The sequence below is a fragment of the Panicum hallii genome, chromosome 4 (assembly GCF_002211085.1).
Source record: "Panicum hallii strain FIL2 chromosome 4, PHallii_v3.1, whole genome shotgun sequence".
Taxonomy (NCBI): Eukaryota; Viridiplantae; Streptophyta; class Magnoliopsida; order Poales; family Poaceae; genus Panicum; species Panicum hallii.
The window spans coordinates 45,431,458-45,447,792 of NC_038045.1; the positions used below are offsets into that span (position 1 = coordinate 45,431,458).

The window sequence follows — 16,335 nt, forward strand, 5'->3', positions numbered from 1 at the left end:
CACGTTCGGAACGCTATGATTGGAAATCTCTCCTTGCCTTTTCCTCCTCCTACGCTTGCTTGGTCAAAGCGTTCGCGCTGCTGAAGCGCATGCTCTGCTCGGCGACTGGCGTGGGCGTCTGCGACTGCGACCACACCAAGCTCGCCACACTCATGAACATCTGTGGGCATGCTCAGCGAAGGACACAGGTACAGCGACGCGCTGAGGATAAATGCTTGAGGTAGCGGCGGATGCTGTGCCCGTCGATCAAGCCGCGTGGGCTCTCTCCGAGTACAGCCGGTGGCAGCCAGGCAACCACCAGGGGCGGATCTAAATGGGGGCTAGGGGGGCTCTAGACACCCCCCCCCCCCCCCCCCAAGCTCCATTAAAATCAAAGGAGAAAGATGAGAAGAAAAAGGAGAAGAAATGAGTGGAGATGAGGGGAGGAAGAATTGCTTCTTGTCTTACTCTTGAACCGGATCTTATTTGAGCTAATAACTATAGCAAAGTTAATTGGTTGTGCATTACAAAATCTAATTGCTTTAGCAGCCGTAGGATAGGCGATGGATGGCATCAAGGAGGGAGAAGTCACGGGCGACTTTTTTTTTTCAGGAAGTCAGACAATCCTCGCCGCAAATAAGCAACCGGAGTTGCTGCCTTGTGTAGAGGGACAAGTAATAAAGGTCATATTAGTCTTTAACCCCTTGCCGTAATCTGTCTGAAAAGGTCCAAAGCTAGCTACTCCTACATTGTAAGATGATGGAATTAGTAGGCGTATTAGAATTTTAACTTCATAAATTTTGATTAATAATTAATCGACCGGTATGCGTGTTTACTGCTTAGTATGTAAAAGTTATATAAATAGACTCATTTTTCCAAAAAAAAAACTTTCATTAAACAACATTGACTTTGTTGCAATTTATGATGATACTTTGTGAAGAGAAACTGGTGGCAAAAAAAATTACACACATAGAAGACTTTACAAATCTTAATGTGGAGGTAGTAACGTAATTCCATATAAGCTACTCATTACCGAATTAGCATGGCAAGCTTTGTTCCCCAGACTTCTTTCAAAAAAAAACTTTGTTCCCAGACTTATTTCAAAAAAAAACTTTGTTCCCAGACTTCTTTCAAAAAAAAAGAGCATCGTAGATATACTCGAACAAACGCGCGGAGACAAACAACCACTCGCCTTGGATGCGTGCACTGCGCCAGCGCTTACCTGCGTGCGTGCACGCCGTTTGCGAGGCACAGCGCTGCACTAGCACGAGTGCACGACCAGCCCACCCGGTCAGTCCCTGCCTCGTCTCCTTTCTAAAGCGCCTGTCATGTTCCGGAGCGCCATCCAGCCTATCACGCACAGAATGCGGCCAGAGCCCAGTGGCCACGCACCCCCAAGCCATGAGCCCGTGCCCACATGAAGCCTAGCCAATGCCCGATGGCCAATGGCCAGCCGCCGTCCGCCGGCACGAACGGACGCTTCCAAACACGCGCGCGCATCGACGCCACTGCGACGCCAGCGGCTGCGCGAGCAAAAGCGCCGAGCCTCCAGCGCAGCCCGAGCCCCGCGGACCGGGCAGGCGGCGGACACGAAAGCGATGGTAAAGCCGCCCGCGCCAGGGTGCCGGTTCCAATCAGGCCGGGCAAGGCAAAGGCGAGGCCTGCCTGCCGGCAGACGCCGCCCGCGCCGCGCTGTTCAGCTGTCAACGCCGGCGTGGAAAAAGCAGCAGCCGCGCGTACGTGCTCGCGCACCGTCGATCGGGACGCGACGGGCGGCCGGACCGCGACCGGCTTGGAATCACGTGTGGAGGAAGGGGAGGGAGGGAGAGAGAGAGAGAGAGAGAGAGAGAGAGAGAGAGAGAGGAGGGGAGGCGCGCGCCGCACGTAGCCCCCGTGCGCATGGGTAGCCGCCGCCGCGGTCTCGGACGGAGGGGACACCGTACGCGCGGCGGCCGGCGCCCTGTCTAGACTCTAGACGGGGGGCGAGGCGAGGCGGCCCCGCGGCGTGGCGTGCACGGTGCTGCCGCGCGCGGATGGGGGGAGAGTCTCTCCCGCCTCCCCGTGCCCGTGCGTGCATGTCTTGATTTCGCGGGTGGTGCGGCACGGTCACCTAGCCTCTGGGAATGCGTGGCGGTGGTGCGTCGGTTCGCGCGTTGAAGAAGCATGCATCGTGAGATCGAGATAGGTAAAGTCCAGTGATTTTCCTTGCCCACGGATTTCCGGTTACCACTGATCATCCGACGGGAGTTCAAGTAGCGCAAGCGTAATTTTTTTCTACAAAGGCCAAAGCTAAAGTAGCCCCTGCATCATCTGGACGCTAGGCACCGGAGCATTTTGCTCACAGCCAGACCGCTTTCCCCTCCGGCGAAAGCGCATCCGCCGGAGATCGAACCGTGGCCGCTGACTCCACGGATGGAGCAGCTAACCGGCCGGCCGTCCCCCGGGCCCTATAATCCTTTTTCTATAGAGAACCGAGACGTGGATGCGAGCATGATCATCCAAAGTTGTTTGTGTCCTCTTCGAGACTTTGATACACGATCGAATGAAATGGCTCAACTCAACAATCTTTTTATCCAGTCGTGTCTTTTATATTGTGAATCTCGAGTAGCACTGCAACTGACCAAAGCAAAAGAAAGCACGGTAAACTCTGTCGTCAGGTTCTCCAGGACGTGCACGGTTGTGTGCGCCGCCCGCCGCCCGCCGCCCGCCGGCCGGCCAGCCAGACCCATCCAACCGAGCCAGTACTACCGAACCCCAGGGAGGCTCCAACCACGCCATCGACGCACGCACTCCACCACCCCAAACCCAAAACCCCCCAACCGCCACGCTCCCCCGGCACCCAACTCGCTGGCTGGCTCCCGCCCGCGCCCGCGGAAGCTTCCCCAGGCCCCGCGCCATATATAGGACCGCGCGCCCGCACGCCCACGCCGCACCACCACCACCACGAGCACACGCCGCACGCGCGCCCTGCTCCTCGCTCTTCCTCCCCCGCCGCGCCGCGCTCGTGTTCGTGCGCACGTGTGCCGTCGCGCGTTCGGTCGGCGGCTAGCTACTCATGGCGGCGGGCGTGGCGGGCAGGTCGAGGGAGGCGGACCCTGCGCGGTGCAGGAGGCACCCGAAGCACCGGCACGCTGCGGGCGTGTGCCCGTTCTGCCTGCGGGACCGCCTGTCGCGCCTCTCCGCCGCGGCCGCGGCCTCCGGCTCCGCGCGCGCCGGCGCCAACGCGTCGCCGTCGTCGGCGTCGGCGTCCACCCCCTGCTCGTCGTGGGAGGAGACCGTCGCGCTGTCGTCGGCCCAGGCGCCGCGCCCCCGCCGCGGGAGCCTGGGCCTGCTGCTGCGGCAGGAGGGGCGGGAGGCGGCGGCGCTGGCCGCGGGCCGCCGGGCGGAGCAGGACGACCACCACCAGCAGGAGGAGCAAGAGAGGACGACGGCCAAGAGAGGCAGCAACTTCTGGGCGCGGCTGCAGCAGCAGCTCCACCACGGGGGCTGGCACAGGAAGGACGGGTGCTCGGCGGTCGCGGAGAAGCAGAGCGCTGCCGCCGCGCCACGCAGGCGGGCGCCGGTGGTCTGACGAAGGCGACGGGTCGGAGACCGTGCCGTGCCGGTGGACGAGCGCGTCGAGCTGTTCGGTTGTGTGCTGTTCCTGTGTGTTACGGCGTTGATTATCTCGTGATCCCCCCTTCGGTTTCTTTCCCTCCTGTCCTGTGATCTGCTGGCCGAGTGGCGGCGAACGGCGGCCTAATGGCTCGCCCATTTTGTAAACATCTCCAAAACGAAGCTTGCGCTCGGCTCATTCGTGTTCTTCCGCTGCCATGATCAGATCAAAATTCAAACAGATCATGTTCATTCATCACTGTCAGGCTCACGGTCCGTTCGCTAATCAGAACTAGCCGTGCGACCGAGTTGTTTACTTGTTTTCGTCAAGTAGTGACAGGCATTTTCTAGTCGTCAGGCAGGCACCACCTGCTGCGTAAAGCAGGGCCCGCCTCTCGGCAATCAGCATGCCACCCTGCCTTTTCTTTTTGAGAAAAGACACCTGGTGCTTTTCTTTTCTTGCATGGCAGGTGCAACTAATATTCTCGCACGAAGTAGTGTACAACTAAGACACTGCTTTGGCAATAATCTTCATTATGCATGTACTATTCTTTTTTCCTCTCGGGGAATTCATTACGCATTCTCCGTTGTGAATGTTGTTTGGAGTTCTATGTTCTGAGTAAGCAATCGGGTAACACTCCAGATGCAAATGCAACAAAGATTATGCAATGATCACAAACACATCTGAACTTGCGCACACACAGCACATGTTGGCGTTTCGCCCTCTTTCTGCTGGGACCCCTAGCCTCCTACGCTCAGGGCATCTCATGTTACCAGACACCAGCTCCTGTTCATGTTTACACTTCTCCAAATGAACCAGCGACCTGGGTCCCACTCCTGCCCGCGGAAGCCTACAAAATCTACTGCGCCTTCTGTGCCTCGGTCAACTCCTGTCATCCTGTGTCCACTCCTCTCTGTATCTACTGTCCTCTAATCTTCAACCGGAGCTTTCTCGTTTCCTACGTTGAGATCGCTAAGCGATCTTGATCTCTCGACGGCCGCGTTCAGTGTGGCCGCGTTCCTTCGTGCTGTCGCCGCCATCGTCGTCAGGGTAAACCGTCGTCGTCGAGGTGGTCCGCATCCGCGTTGCTCGAATTCCGTTTCAATTTCCGGAAGATCTCGTCGAGCGATTCCGTAGCGGACGCGTTCGTCCCGAGACTCGGGGACGGGCTCAAACGGAAGAACTTCTTGGAGCCCATGCTTGCTCTGAAGTTCTGAAGACCCATCTTCATTGAGGCCCACCTTGAGGCCGTTTCGGCTGGTGGTGACTCTGGTGCTGTACTCGCGGAAGGCGGCTCTTCTGGGCTTCCGGCCTCAAGGTTGATGGAGACCGATGAGATCCCCTTCTGCACTTGCTCCACTGGTTTCAGACTGCTGCTTTGGTCTCTGACTGAAGAATATTTGAAGGCAACGTTGCCACTGTGTTTCGTTTGGGTGGTTCGTTCCGGAGCCATTTCAGCTGTTGGTTCACCCTGTCCAGAAGAAATTGAAGATGAACAGAGGGTGAGATTCCAGCAAAAGAAGACTGCAGACTCCTGGAGGAAACAAAGTAGCACCATGAGAAAGGACTGATGATGCAATAAAAAATATTCTCACCAATGGTACGTTTCCCGATTCGACGTCTTTGCCTATGCTGCTGAAATTTCTTGCTAGTGGGGTTGCATGCTCACTGACCTTGCGTCCCTGTTCCATCGAATTTCTCTCTGCAGAAGAAAGCAAAATACATCAGGCGGTATCTGATAGAACAAGCAAGCGCCGGAGCAGAGCAGACTTCTCTCTAAAGAAAAGTAAGTAAAACGAGGGTTGAGGAGAAAAGGATTGATGGTTCCCAAACTGTAGCAGAGTTTGAAGTGTGCTTCTGTATAGGTATGATACATGTTCCTACCAGTGCAGCTCTCAATTCATTGACACAATTGAAATCCCCATAAGAACATAACAAAAAGAAAAGAAAAGAGGATGTGTGGGGTAACAAGAAAGGATAAATTATGCAGTTCCTACCAAAGGATAAACTATGCAGTTCCTATCCTACCTTTCTGCAGAATAAACATTCCAGATGGATCCAACCCATCCATATCTTCTTGATCAGTCCAGCACTTGAACCTTTTTAAGCTTCCGAAAAAGTCCGTCAGATGCTCAAAGAAATTACCGGCGACTAGTAGGGTATAAACAACCATAATGAGTGGGTAGATTTTGTTGAAGGTTCTCCCAAAGAAAGGAACAACATCATCAATGTTTCCCATTCTCTACATATTAGTACAAGAGAAAATCAATCAAGCAGTTAAATGATTCAAAAAAACAAAATAGATTTCAAATTACTCTAGCGCAGCGATAAAACAACCAGAGAAATTCTGCACTGTGCATTTGCAGTAAAAGAATTGTCCTCCAAACACCTCCCCTTCAGAGAACCTGACCATCATTAGGGGAGCTACTGAATCTGAGTTAGGCCTGTGTTTTAAATATTTCTTTATAGGCTTCACAAAATTAACTTGGGTGATATATGAATTTTGGATAAGTGATTATCTGAAGAGCAAAAATCCTAAACTGGGACCCTGTATTTGGTATGCAAACTCTAAGCTGGTAATTGTATAATGTGTTTAAACTTCTGTTTCCTAGTGTGCCAACAAAATACTTTCCCCAAAGAATAAGAAAATAAAAATTGTTTTATCAACTTTTTTCTTACCAACCAAACATCAAATATAAAATTTTGAGATGAAGAATGAATACCCGAAAAACACATATTGATTTTATGTTATTGCCAATAATGTATTAAAAAATACAGGAAAGGAACATATAAAAAATATCACCTTTTCAAAAGTAGTTTTAGCATTACCACCAAGGTGAATGAGATTCAGGAAGTTGTAAGAAATAGGAGGTGCATATCTTGCAACCATTCTGCAGTGAAATATTTGGTGCAAAATTCATATTAGGATGCATTTTTTTTAACAACTCATGCCATTTGAAGTACCAAAAGGTGGGAAACTGGGAAACTTACGAGCACATCATAAGCAAGCTGACAGAACTAGTTTGTCCTGGGGTCAACGAATAGAAGAGCATCATCCCTATCCTAAACAGAGAATAATATGTGCAGATGCACATGTACAACAAGGGAACAAACGCAGCAACCTGTTAAGAGGCAACTTGAATTAGCAAAAAATAAGTTAAAACCGCTGCTTTCAGATTTTTTCCCCTTTCATGAAAAATTACACTTAGTAAAAGGAACAACATACTTTTTTTTACACGATAAACAACAATATTTGATCCTATAAAAGAATAAAATATGACAAGCCATCAGGGAACATGTTCACGAATTAAAGCACAATTACTTGTGTAAATGACCAATACAAACGAGAAGCGAAGGATTAAACATAATCTCATGCAAAGAACGTTATGCTTTAGATAGCAATATATCTGTGTGTGCAAGTGGGGGTCCTGTGCATTTTACTCCAAATTAAAGGCAATGATGACAAGGCAAAGTTACATCGATAGAACCGACAAATTCCGTACCTGCACTAGAACTTCTTGCTTTCCTACAGCATTTATAAGATTGGAGAAAAGTGACAGATCAACATCACTTGGTAGCAAAGTAGCCTCAGCTAACAGTATGGAAGCCGAGATGCAGCCAAGGATTACAGAAAGTACTCTCATAAGTTGCTTTTTCAGTAAACAGCGCCAAATGAACTCTGAAAATGTCAATGCCATTTTTATCAGTTCCATAAATTATTGAAAGAAGATCATGGATGTTAGCTAGAAACCCTATGCACGTCTTATATGATAATTGAGAGGGTTAGGCAGACATATTGTTGCTATAACATTTCTTGAAACACTGTTAAGCTATAAAATTACACGTCATGAATAAATGTCAAGTTACTGTTTATGATCAGTACAACTAGTAGAATCTTGCAAGATATTTCGAATTGTTACATCATTAGGAGATATTGGAGGAAAATACCTGTGGAGTCAAGGAAGGACCCCAGGGATCCTGATCGATTTTCCCTAAAACATGATAGATATTTCCTGTAAAAGTAAACAATGAATGAGACACATAGATGCTTGAAACAGACCTCTCGAAATATTTCGCATGATGACGACTGGTCAGCTGATAACCAGCTTGCAACACTCGACGATTGAGGCAGTTTGCACAAAAGTTAATGCATATATGCTGAAATTTCATGAGTAAATCTACTGAAATATCCATGATAAATATGCTGATATATCCATGTTTATTACCACTCAAGTGCTTTGAAGGGGCCTAATGTAGCAAAGAGTTTTAATTGTTGGAATTGCACATAAGTACACTACTTAGCACTTATCCTACATGATAAACAAAGCCTAGTATGCAATATCAATCAAAATTCAGATAAAGATAGCTTAAGTCAGTGGAATATTTACTGTGGTAAAAATAGCAAAAAAGATCCCCAAGATAGCTTATCGTAATATGATTAGACAAAATAAAAGACACATCAAAATTCTTCTGAATTTGCAGTAAAAGTTTATTAAGAGTCAAGACCTGTAACTACCTGTGAATATACCTAAAATATGGTTGATTGTGTTGTATACGCATTTTCCTTCTAATACAAAATACACAGTTCTCCTGCATATTCTCAGAAAAAAGGAGATAAACCTAAAATAGTAAAATACCAACTCTTTGCCACGAAAGCACATTTCATGAACTGGCATAACCATTTCTGCGCAAACATAAACAATACTTACCATCCACTGACACCACGTTGCTCATAGTTTCTAATAGTGTCTTCAAGCTCAAGGGCTTCCATTACACAATTCATATAATCACTGCAAAAGTAGAATATACAATTAAGCACAGTGGACATAAACAAATGCGTGCCTTTCTTTAATAAAAAATTGCATGATATCAAAGCTATCAACATGTAATAGTCTACTTTATCGTACCTTTTACGCCTATAATACTCCTCATGTGCTCTCCTAAGTTGACGTCGGAGCGTAGCCATTGTTTTATTATCAGTATCATAGTCCATATCATTTTCCCCTAATTTCCCACCAGAAGGCTTGAATAATGCATCATCTTGCAGCTGAGGGAAAAAAGGATGTGAGGTAATGAATTATTATGACTAATCCAATATTTAAATGAAACTTCATGTGGTACCTGAAAATCCATACCATTCGAGCCAGCATATTATCAATGATATCCATGCAAGGTCTTAATGGATCACGCTTGGACATTTGATTCGAGGTGGCTTGAACAACCTTGGATCAGGCAAGGAGCAATTATTCAGATAACTGCAGTGATCAGGATATGACTATTTGGAATCTAGAAAAGCACATACATATATTGCACTGCAATATTCTTGGTGAGCATGATCAAGCTTTGTAGACATCTTGGCAACTTTGTGAGATAAAAATTGGAGGCGGTGAGTCCAATCAGCATTTCTCCATATGTTCCTTGGAATTTCGCTCAAGCCAAAACCCAGCAGGAAGGCACCTGTCACTAAGCCAAAGGTATTTGAGCATGCCATGGCAAAGCCCAAGATACCGTGAACCCTGCCAGCAGGCAATATTTCAAGTTAAGCAAGTGAAACAAGAATTCAAATGAACCCTTCTCCAAATAAAGATTGACAAAAGGACTGGACACAAGAAACAAAATGTTTGTCAAGAGAGATTCAAGGAAGTGGTTTGGAATTGCATAGATTTCAAGAGAAAGTTAATTGTGGCTATTTGTTTCACTGCAGTGTAAACAGAGCAATCACGTTTGAGCCCCAGATGCAGAAACATATTAGATTGATCAAGGTCTATACAAGCGTGATAGACTTCTGAAGCATACCAATTATGACGCATGATAATAATCAGGAGGAGTCCAAAAAGGCCAGTGGATCCCATAATTGCATAATATGTCATATTCTTTTGGATGCTACTTTTCAGCCTTTCTTTCAATGTGAAATCTCCAGAATCTTCATAGCCCTGAAGAGTGGGAACAATAGACCTGTTCAGGTAGGTAGATAGAATTTCAAATGACAATACTGTAAAATGTACACTGTGACAAACAACGTACCAACCGCTAACCTAAATACATGCAAGGAAGTAAGTTGTTCGTCAAAAAAAGTTAGGCAATTAGGATGCCCCTAAGTACTTTTTCTTATGTTAGCCACAAGCCCACAACTCAGGTGAAAAATATAATATTGTGAAATGAAACAGCAATACCGACCAAGAGGTCAGGATTTTATCCATGGTTACTACTTGTAGAATGCAGGGCAAATAACAGACCATGTCAAAGGACCTAGTTTATCTAGTTAAGAGAAACAATTGAAGTAAACATTGACGTTGACCAACCGCACAGTTAAAGAATCAATGTTTATGCAACGGTTTCAGCATTAGCACTATGCAAAGGACATGTCATGTTTGAGCTCATCATAAGAAACACAATCATTCCCCATCTTCCAACACTGCAGCTATGGAGACAAGTGTGAAACACGTTTTGTCTGTCAATATCACAATATGCAGTACAAACACGAGCGAGCGTTTGGGATCACTGACATACCACGCTAGGATAAATGTGCTCCAATACGACCAGCTCCAAAAGAACCCGACGTCACTGTTCTGGTTTCCTGAAATTGCCTGCAATCCGATTCCATAATAATAGCATAACGGGTCAGCCGATCAGGTCAACAGATTGAAAACAGATTAGCTTGCAGATGAGTACTACACGAGTGTAGCGTAACAAGTAACGACACGAGTGTATTATTTGTACAAACTGCGACGGCAAAAGTCTAATCGGTTTTTTTGAGGGTGATTGTTTGCTTAAGTTTTTAAGCAGCAGGAGTTGACAAGCCATTGAACCAGTCCCATGCCAATTTGACGGTTTCACCATTTTATCCCAGTCAATCTCGTGATTGTTTTCACGATTTTTTACCATGTTAGCATTGACATTACCTGCACAGAATGATCTAAAATCATTCCATAACAAACACAGCGTAATTCCTCGTACGCCCAAATGATCACGCTAAGCAGGAAGCAGCAGCCAGGCAGCTAGCAGAGTCCGCGGCGGCGTAGCGCTAGCAGCGTGGCGCGAGGGGGACCGAGCAAGGAGGCGGCGGGATCGCACCGTCCAGATGTCGGTGGGGACGAGGACGACGAAGGAGAGGGAGCAGAGCCAAGCGTATCCGACGACGGCGAGGACGCGGGCCGGCACGGCGGGGCCCGCGAAGTAGCGCAGCGTCGCCGCCACCATCCCCACCGTCAGCGGCAGCGATACCACGTAGAACACCCACATCCCGCCGCCGGCCCCTCGAACCGGGGCTTCCCCGCCTCGCTGCGTCGATGGGAAGAGAGAACCGGAGATGAAGCGGTGCGCGCCGCGGCTTGGCGGGGAAGGAGGCGGGGGGCTCTTAAAAAGCTTCGGCGTTTTGGGGGCGAGGTGGAGTGGTGGTGGTGGGTGGCGGAGCCGGGACCAGACCGGTTCAGCTGCTCACGTGGCTGGCGGTGGGCCCCGGCCACCGGGGCTCCCGTCCCTCGCTATCGGCCTCACGCCGCGCATGGAGTCGGACGCGGACCCGTTCCGCGCCCTCCGACCAGATCGTCGCCGGGGTGAAGCGCCGCCGCCGGGCAACGCAAGCAGCATAAGCGTGTCCAGTGAACGCATCGGGCCCAATCATGCGTCGCGTCCTGCCTTAACAAATCGGTAATCTCTCCCTGTACGGAGGTTTTGGGGCCGGTCTGCGTGCCCTGGCTTTCATTTGGGGGGTGGTTAAAGTATAATGCAAAATGTGTTGGTGGGTGCAGGACTCTGTCAAAAACGCATGCGCCCTGCATACCGCGACGTGCATGTACGTACACACGGGCTACTCGGTCACACCTCTAATAATTAAAGTGTCGGATTACTCGGAGTAATTGTTTCAGCCATGTCGTCAGCTGGAAGGAGACATCGCTGACTTTGTTCGGTCAACTGTTTTGCCCATAGTCTCCATTTTTAAAAGGAAAGAAAAGTCATCTTTTTTTTTTTGAGAAAAAGGAAATCTCATCTGCTCAAGGTTCGCAACCATACCCTCCCTCTCGGGAAAAAAAAAGAAACTTCTAAACCGTTCCCGACGGCCCGCAAGGCCCAATGGTGGACAATCAAGCCGGGCCGAAACTTATGAGAGGAAGCCTACGGGAACATGGTGGCCCATCAGACCTCGAAACACAGTACCCATCCAATGCACATGCCTCATTTTCAGCTGCTGCGTGGAGGGCTGCTCGGCGTCACAGGTGCGACTGCGAGCGAGGGCGTCGCAGAAAGCCCACTCCTAGCCAAGAGGAGCTCACCCCCGCGCCGCCTGCCTTTATTATCTCCGACGGCTCCCGCCGCCGGATCCGGTCTCCTCCAACCCACTGCCACCACCACCACCACCGGCTGCCACACCCCAGGTCGGATCTAGGTCCATCGGTTGTCTCGTCACTACCCCAGCTAGCGGCACCCCGCCGCCGTGCCGCGGCCCACCCCCTCCTGAACTCCGGCGGCAACTGTATGTAGCAAGGTAGAAGATGAACACCGATAGAGGGGCCCACCTACAGTGACCGTGGATCTCCTTTTGCTAGGGAACGTATTGCACCCGCGCATGATTCCTAATATTATCGGCTGCGTGTAGTTAATTCAACTAATTAACTTTATACTTTAGCTACAATCTTTCTGGTTTAATTAGGGGTGGTAAATGGCTTCAATTTTAATCTAGATAATCTAAGGGCCGGACTTTAATCTTATAAATTTTGAGCTAAAAATATTAAAGATCAAGTTGGATCGTGAAAAAAGCATTAGGATCATGATTCATTACCACCCCAGATTTAATCCAGATATTGCAAATACTTTTGGCGTTATTAGAGCTTCACAATTACAAGTAACTTATCTGAGTATGACTGGCTGAGACTTGCTGTGGGAAGACTCGTCTTTTAAACTGTGATGTCGCCGTGTTTACGAACTGGTCATTCTGGTGTGACGTGTGACGGCGCGTGTGACCGTGGACATGTTCCTATGGTGTGACTTGTGAGTGTTTTGAAGGCATTTATCAGTGTGTCTCTGTGTTATGGATTGATAGTACTGTGGTTTGGATGATGCCGACTTGAGTTGAACGTTTGAAGCAATGCATGGTTAGGTGCTCTGGTGTTCTCATAGTGAACATGTTTTCAATCAGACTGTTTCGACTATCTTGATTGATATTTGTGGTATCATGTTTGTTTCCGGCTTTCACATTATCATCTTCAGTTTCAGATGAAAATGCAAAGCTAAAAATGGCTAGAGCCTTCTCCTGACTTTCCATTTTTCTTTATCCGTCCCGTCACCGCCGCGGCGCCGCCCCCACCATCTTTCTTCACCGCTGCTTTCGTACAGATCGATCGTAAAAAGGCCGCCATGGAGCAAGCAAGGAATACCCACCCTCTTGCAAGGAGCCCGTGTCGCTATCTTGCAAGACCTCCTTTCAGAAAGAGCTCTCTTTGCTTAAGCACAGAGTAAAAGCAAAGCGTAAGGAGTGTTTAGAACAATGGATAAACAGATTTGGTTAATTTTGTTGGTCCTCCTCATTTTTTTTTCTTTGTGTCCTAAGTCTGGTTCGTAAAGATTTTTTTATTTCTCTTTTAATGTAACTATATTCAGTAGGGATGAAAATCCCCTCCTGATGCTTAAAGAAAGAGCAAGGAATAGCCACTGTGACCATGCGCGTCCTCCTCGGCGTCGCCGCCCGGCCACGTAGGCAGGCGGGCAGCTGGCCCCCGCGATGCATGCGGCGTGCCATCTACTTGCTCCTCCGCCGCTTGCCCTAGATAATTGGTACCATCAGAGCTCGTGTTCTCCAGAAGCGCTCATCACCTCCCTTGCTCACTTGTTTCCATGATGGCAGCTGGTTGCGGCGCTGCGCGTGCTGCTCGTGTGGCTTCGACGGTAAGATCTCACCCGCTCCGGCGTTGCGTTTGCAGGCCGTGGATGGAGTCACCTTCACGCGAGGTCATGCCCCGTGTTCAAGGCGATTTGGTACGGGAGCTGCTACTGGAGCTGGGAAATCTGCTCGATCGTAGTTTACTCAACGAGCGTGCAGTGGTTCCTGAATCCCCAGGGGTTTCGTTGCGTTTTTATTTGCTCTCAACTTGTCGAGGCGATGCGCGTTGTTGGCGGATGTGCAGTTCTTCCGGAAAATACTACCGGGAGGCCGGAACTCAGGGATGGGATAGGTTTAATTGTATTGATCGAGGCCAAACGACGATTACCGATGTACGGGCGATCACTACTGGTACAAAGTGTCATCATGTCAGTATAGCATGTTAGTCCCGTCAGACCAGCAGTAGTAGAGCTGCATGTGCACCTCGAAACAGATTAATTATCCAGCGTACAAGACTGATGGATGCTTGGAAGTCAGAAATCTCGTCAACGTGAATTATCCAAAACCAGAGCTAACAATCCTAGTATCTAGCGTAAAAAAAAAACCCCACCTATGCGAACATATTTGTCTTACTAGGGAAGGTGGTTGTACTCCTACTCAACAGGGGTAAAAACCATCATATTTGTCTTAATCTCTTTCGATGGTAGATGATGTGTTCGTCGATGGGTAAGAGGTGAAGTGCGAAGAGTATACAGAGACGAGACTTTATCAACCTCAAGATCTATTATTTGAGTCGTTGCTCATGGTCGTAGATGCGGGTGAGCATTTAGACATCTTTTGAAATTTATAGATTGTATAAAATCCGCGGGCGAAATCTTGTCCGTGATGCTCGTATCATTGTACGGGCCGAACCAGTGGGCTCGCCTCTGGACGCCTCCTGACATGCCGCCTCCTCCACCGCGTCACGTGCACCTGCAGTGCCTCGGGGAGGAGGCCCAGTATGCTTCCATGGCAAGGCAGAACATGGCCAGGGACCGAGGTCAACTCGCTCCCCCGTCCCCGCGCATGCGTCCGTGGAGCTGTAGCTGGGGGTCTGCACACGGCGCACCACGCCGCGAACGCCGTGGATCGTCGGATCAACCAGGGACGGCTTGCCGAGCGCCGAAACGTGGCGCGTCGCGACTACCGGCTGCATAATGCTCCGCGTCGAGGGTTGGTGCGCAGCGCACATGCCGGCGCCATGCCCGGCCGGCCGCCGCGCGCGTAAGTACGCAGCGACGCCTGGACCCGCCGCGGAAGAGTCCCGAGTCCGGCGTCAGTGGCAGTAGGACCGACCTGCGTGTCCGAGGCCCTCAGCTTCCCCAGCTGTCCGGCGGTGGACTGGCGCGCGAGACGTGTCAGGACGCCGGGGGCACGCCGCGGCCCATCACCATCACCGGGGCCTCCCATGGGCATCCGCCACTCACAGTTCCACACCCCGACCCTACGCGGCGATCGCGGCGTGTCTTTTTCCTGCCAAGTGGGATCGACGTGCATGTGCCCCCGCGGTGGACACCTGTTGGACTTGGACCGTACCGCGGCGCGACAGCCCTGGCAGTGGCAGCACAGCGCGGCACCGATGCTCGCCGACTCCGGGACAGAGGAGTGCTCAGCCCACTAGGCCACTTTGTTTGTCTCGCTGAAATGCTCGGCTAAAATATCTCAGCACATACTCTTTCACTCTGGCAGCACGCCCAAAGCCGGACATCCTCACGTGCGTGGAACACACTTTTCGTGGAGACGGTGCATACGGTACACCTGTAAGCTCGCCGTACACACCACACCGGATCGTACTCGTGCAGTCGCACATCCGTAACCTCGTGACGGTCACCCCCAGAAGTCCACCCTTGCCGTGGACAACACATCGAGCGAGATCCCTGCGCCAGCGCGGCGGCACGCAAGCTGCCAAGTCCAGCCGCCCGCGGAGAGCTCCTGTGCGGGGGTGCCCAGTGCTCTGCCCTCCCGTGACGGACAAGAGCTAACCTTCGGGAGTTCCATCCCATGATTGCGAGCTGCAGATCGGACCGCGCCAGGCCCCGCCGCCCACCGCTCTGTCCTCCCGTCCGTCGCGCGCGTCGTGGCCTCCACCAGGCCGGGGGGTGGGGAACAGGGAACGGGAAAGCGGGGGGCACCGTCGCCGGCGTCGCGTCCCGCCGCGAGCACGCGTCGCCCGCCGCGGCCAGTCGCGTCCGTGCCCGCCCCGTCCTCTTCCCCGGCAGATCCGCTGAGGAAAGCAAGAATGCGATGACGGGAGACGGGATCACGGGACGAGTGCCTGCTGCCTAGCCTCTCGACTCCGAAACCGTACATTACCGGGAGCGAGCAAGTGTTTCTAGCCTTTCGGATTCACTTTCTCCGCATTTCAATCTTCAACGATCGTTCTTTTCCTTTTCTGAAAGTCTATATTAACTATTCTCTCTTCAGAATCATAAACCAACTAAAAGAGCTGAGTGATTTTACAAAAGTGATTCTAGTCTACGGAGAAACGTTCCTATAAAGAAATTGATTAAAACCAAATCTAATAGAACATGGAGCTCTACCAAACAGATCCTCTCAGACATAGCTAAGATATGCATCACATATACCTCACGGTTAATATATAAAAGAGATACATTAATTTTTACTTAAGATACTGTATTAAATTACAAACGCTAGAGTTAATGTGTTGTATTGGATGGTCACATCCTCCGGATAATTGAGCCTAAGAGGTTAATTTGCTCAACAACATTTTAAGCTGGCGATCTTTTATTTTACTTCTATAATAAAACGAGATATTTTCATATTGGAAGTACATGATTACCACACTTGATTGAGAATGTTGATATGGTGACGATCGAGCGCAAAGAAACTTGGCGATCACAATGCAATGATTCATGAAGTTGTAGTTTCTTTTTACTTGGATGAT

General features: G+C 49.7%; 2 protein-coding genes across 4 annotated transcripts; one reads left to right on the forward strand and one right to left on the reverse strand.

The window, feature by feature from the left end:
- The first annotated feature begins 2,929 nt into the window (after positions 1 to 2,929).
- On the forward strand, positions 2,930 to 3,829 carry LOC112890857. The gene has a single exon (XM_025957722.1). It carries the CDS (start codon positions 3,035 to 3,037, stop codon positions 3,548 to 3,550), a length of 516 nt encoding a protein of 171 aa, XP_025813507.1. The 5' UTR covers positions 2,930 to 3,034; the 3' UTR covers positions 3,551 to 3,829.
- A 331-nt stretch (positions 3,830 to 4,160) lies between these two features.
- LOC112888454 (LMBR1 domain-containing protein 2 homolog A-like) lies at positions 4,161 to 11,091 on the reverse strand. 3 transcript variants are annotated; one of them, XM_025954672.1, is made up of 14 exons: positions 10,649 to 11,091; positions 10,085 to 10,161; positions 9,371 to 9,529; positions 8,877 to 9,090; positions 8,710 to 8,796; positions 8,482 to 8,621; positions 8,284 to 8,364; positions 7,523 to 7,587; positions 7,078 to 7,253; positions 6,566 to 6,696; positions 6,378 to 6,465; positions 5,603 to 5,816; positions 5,170 to 5,276; positions 4,161 to 5,045 (listed from the first exon to the last, which is right to left on the reverse strand). In XM_025954672.1, exons 1-14 carry the CDS (start codon positions 10,814 to 10,816, stop codon positions 4,620 to 4,622), a joined length of 2,133 nt encoding a protein of 710 aa, XP_025810457.1. In that variant the 5' UTR covers positions 10,817 to 11,091; the 3' UTR covers positions 4,161 to 4,619. The 3 variants fall into 3 exon arrangements, with proteins under 3 accessions (XP_025810457.1, XP_025810458.1, XP_025810459.1); XM_025954673.1 differs by having other exon boundaries at positions 10,477 to 10,769; XM_025954674.1 differs by having other exon boundaries at positions 9,371 to 9,507; positions 10,649 to 10,704.
- Positions 11,092 to 16,335: the final 5,244 nt, after the last annotated feature.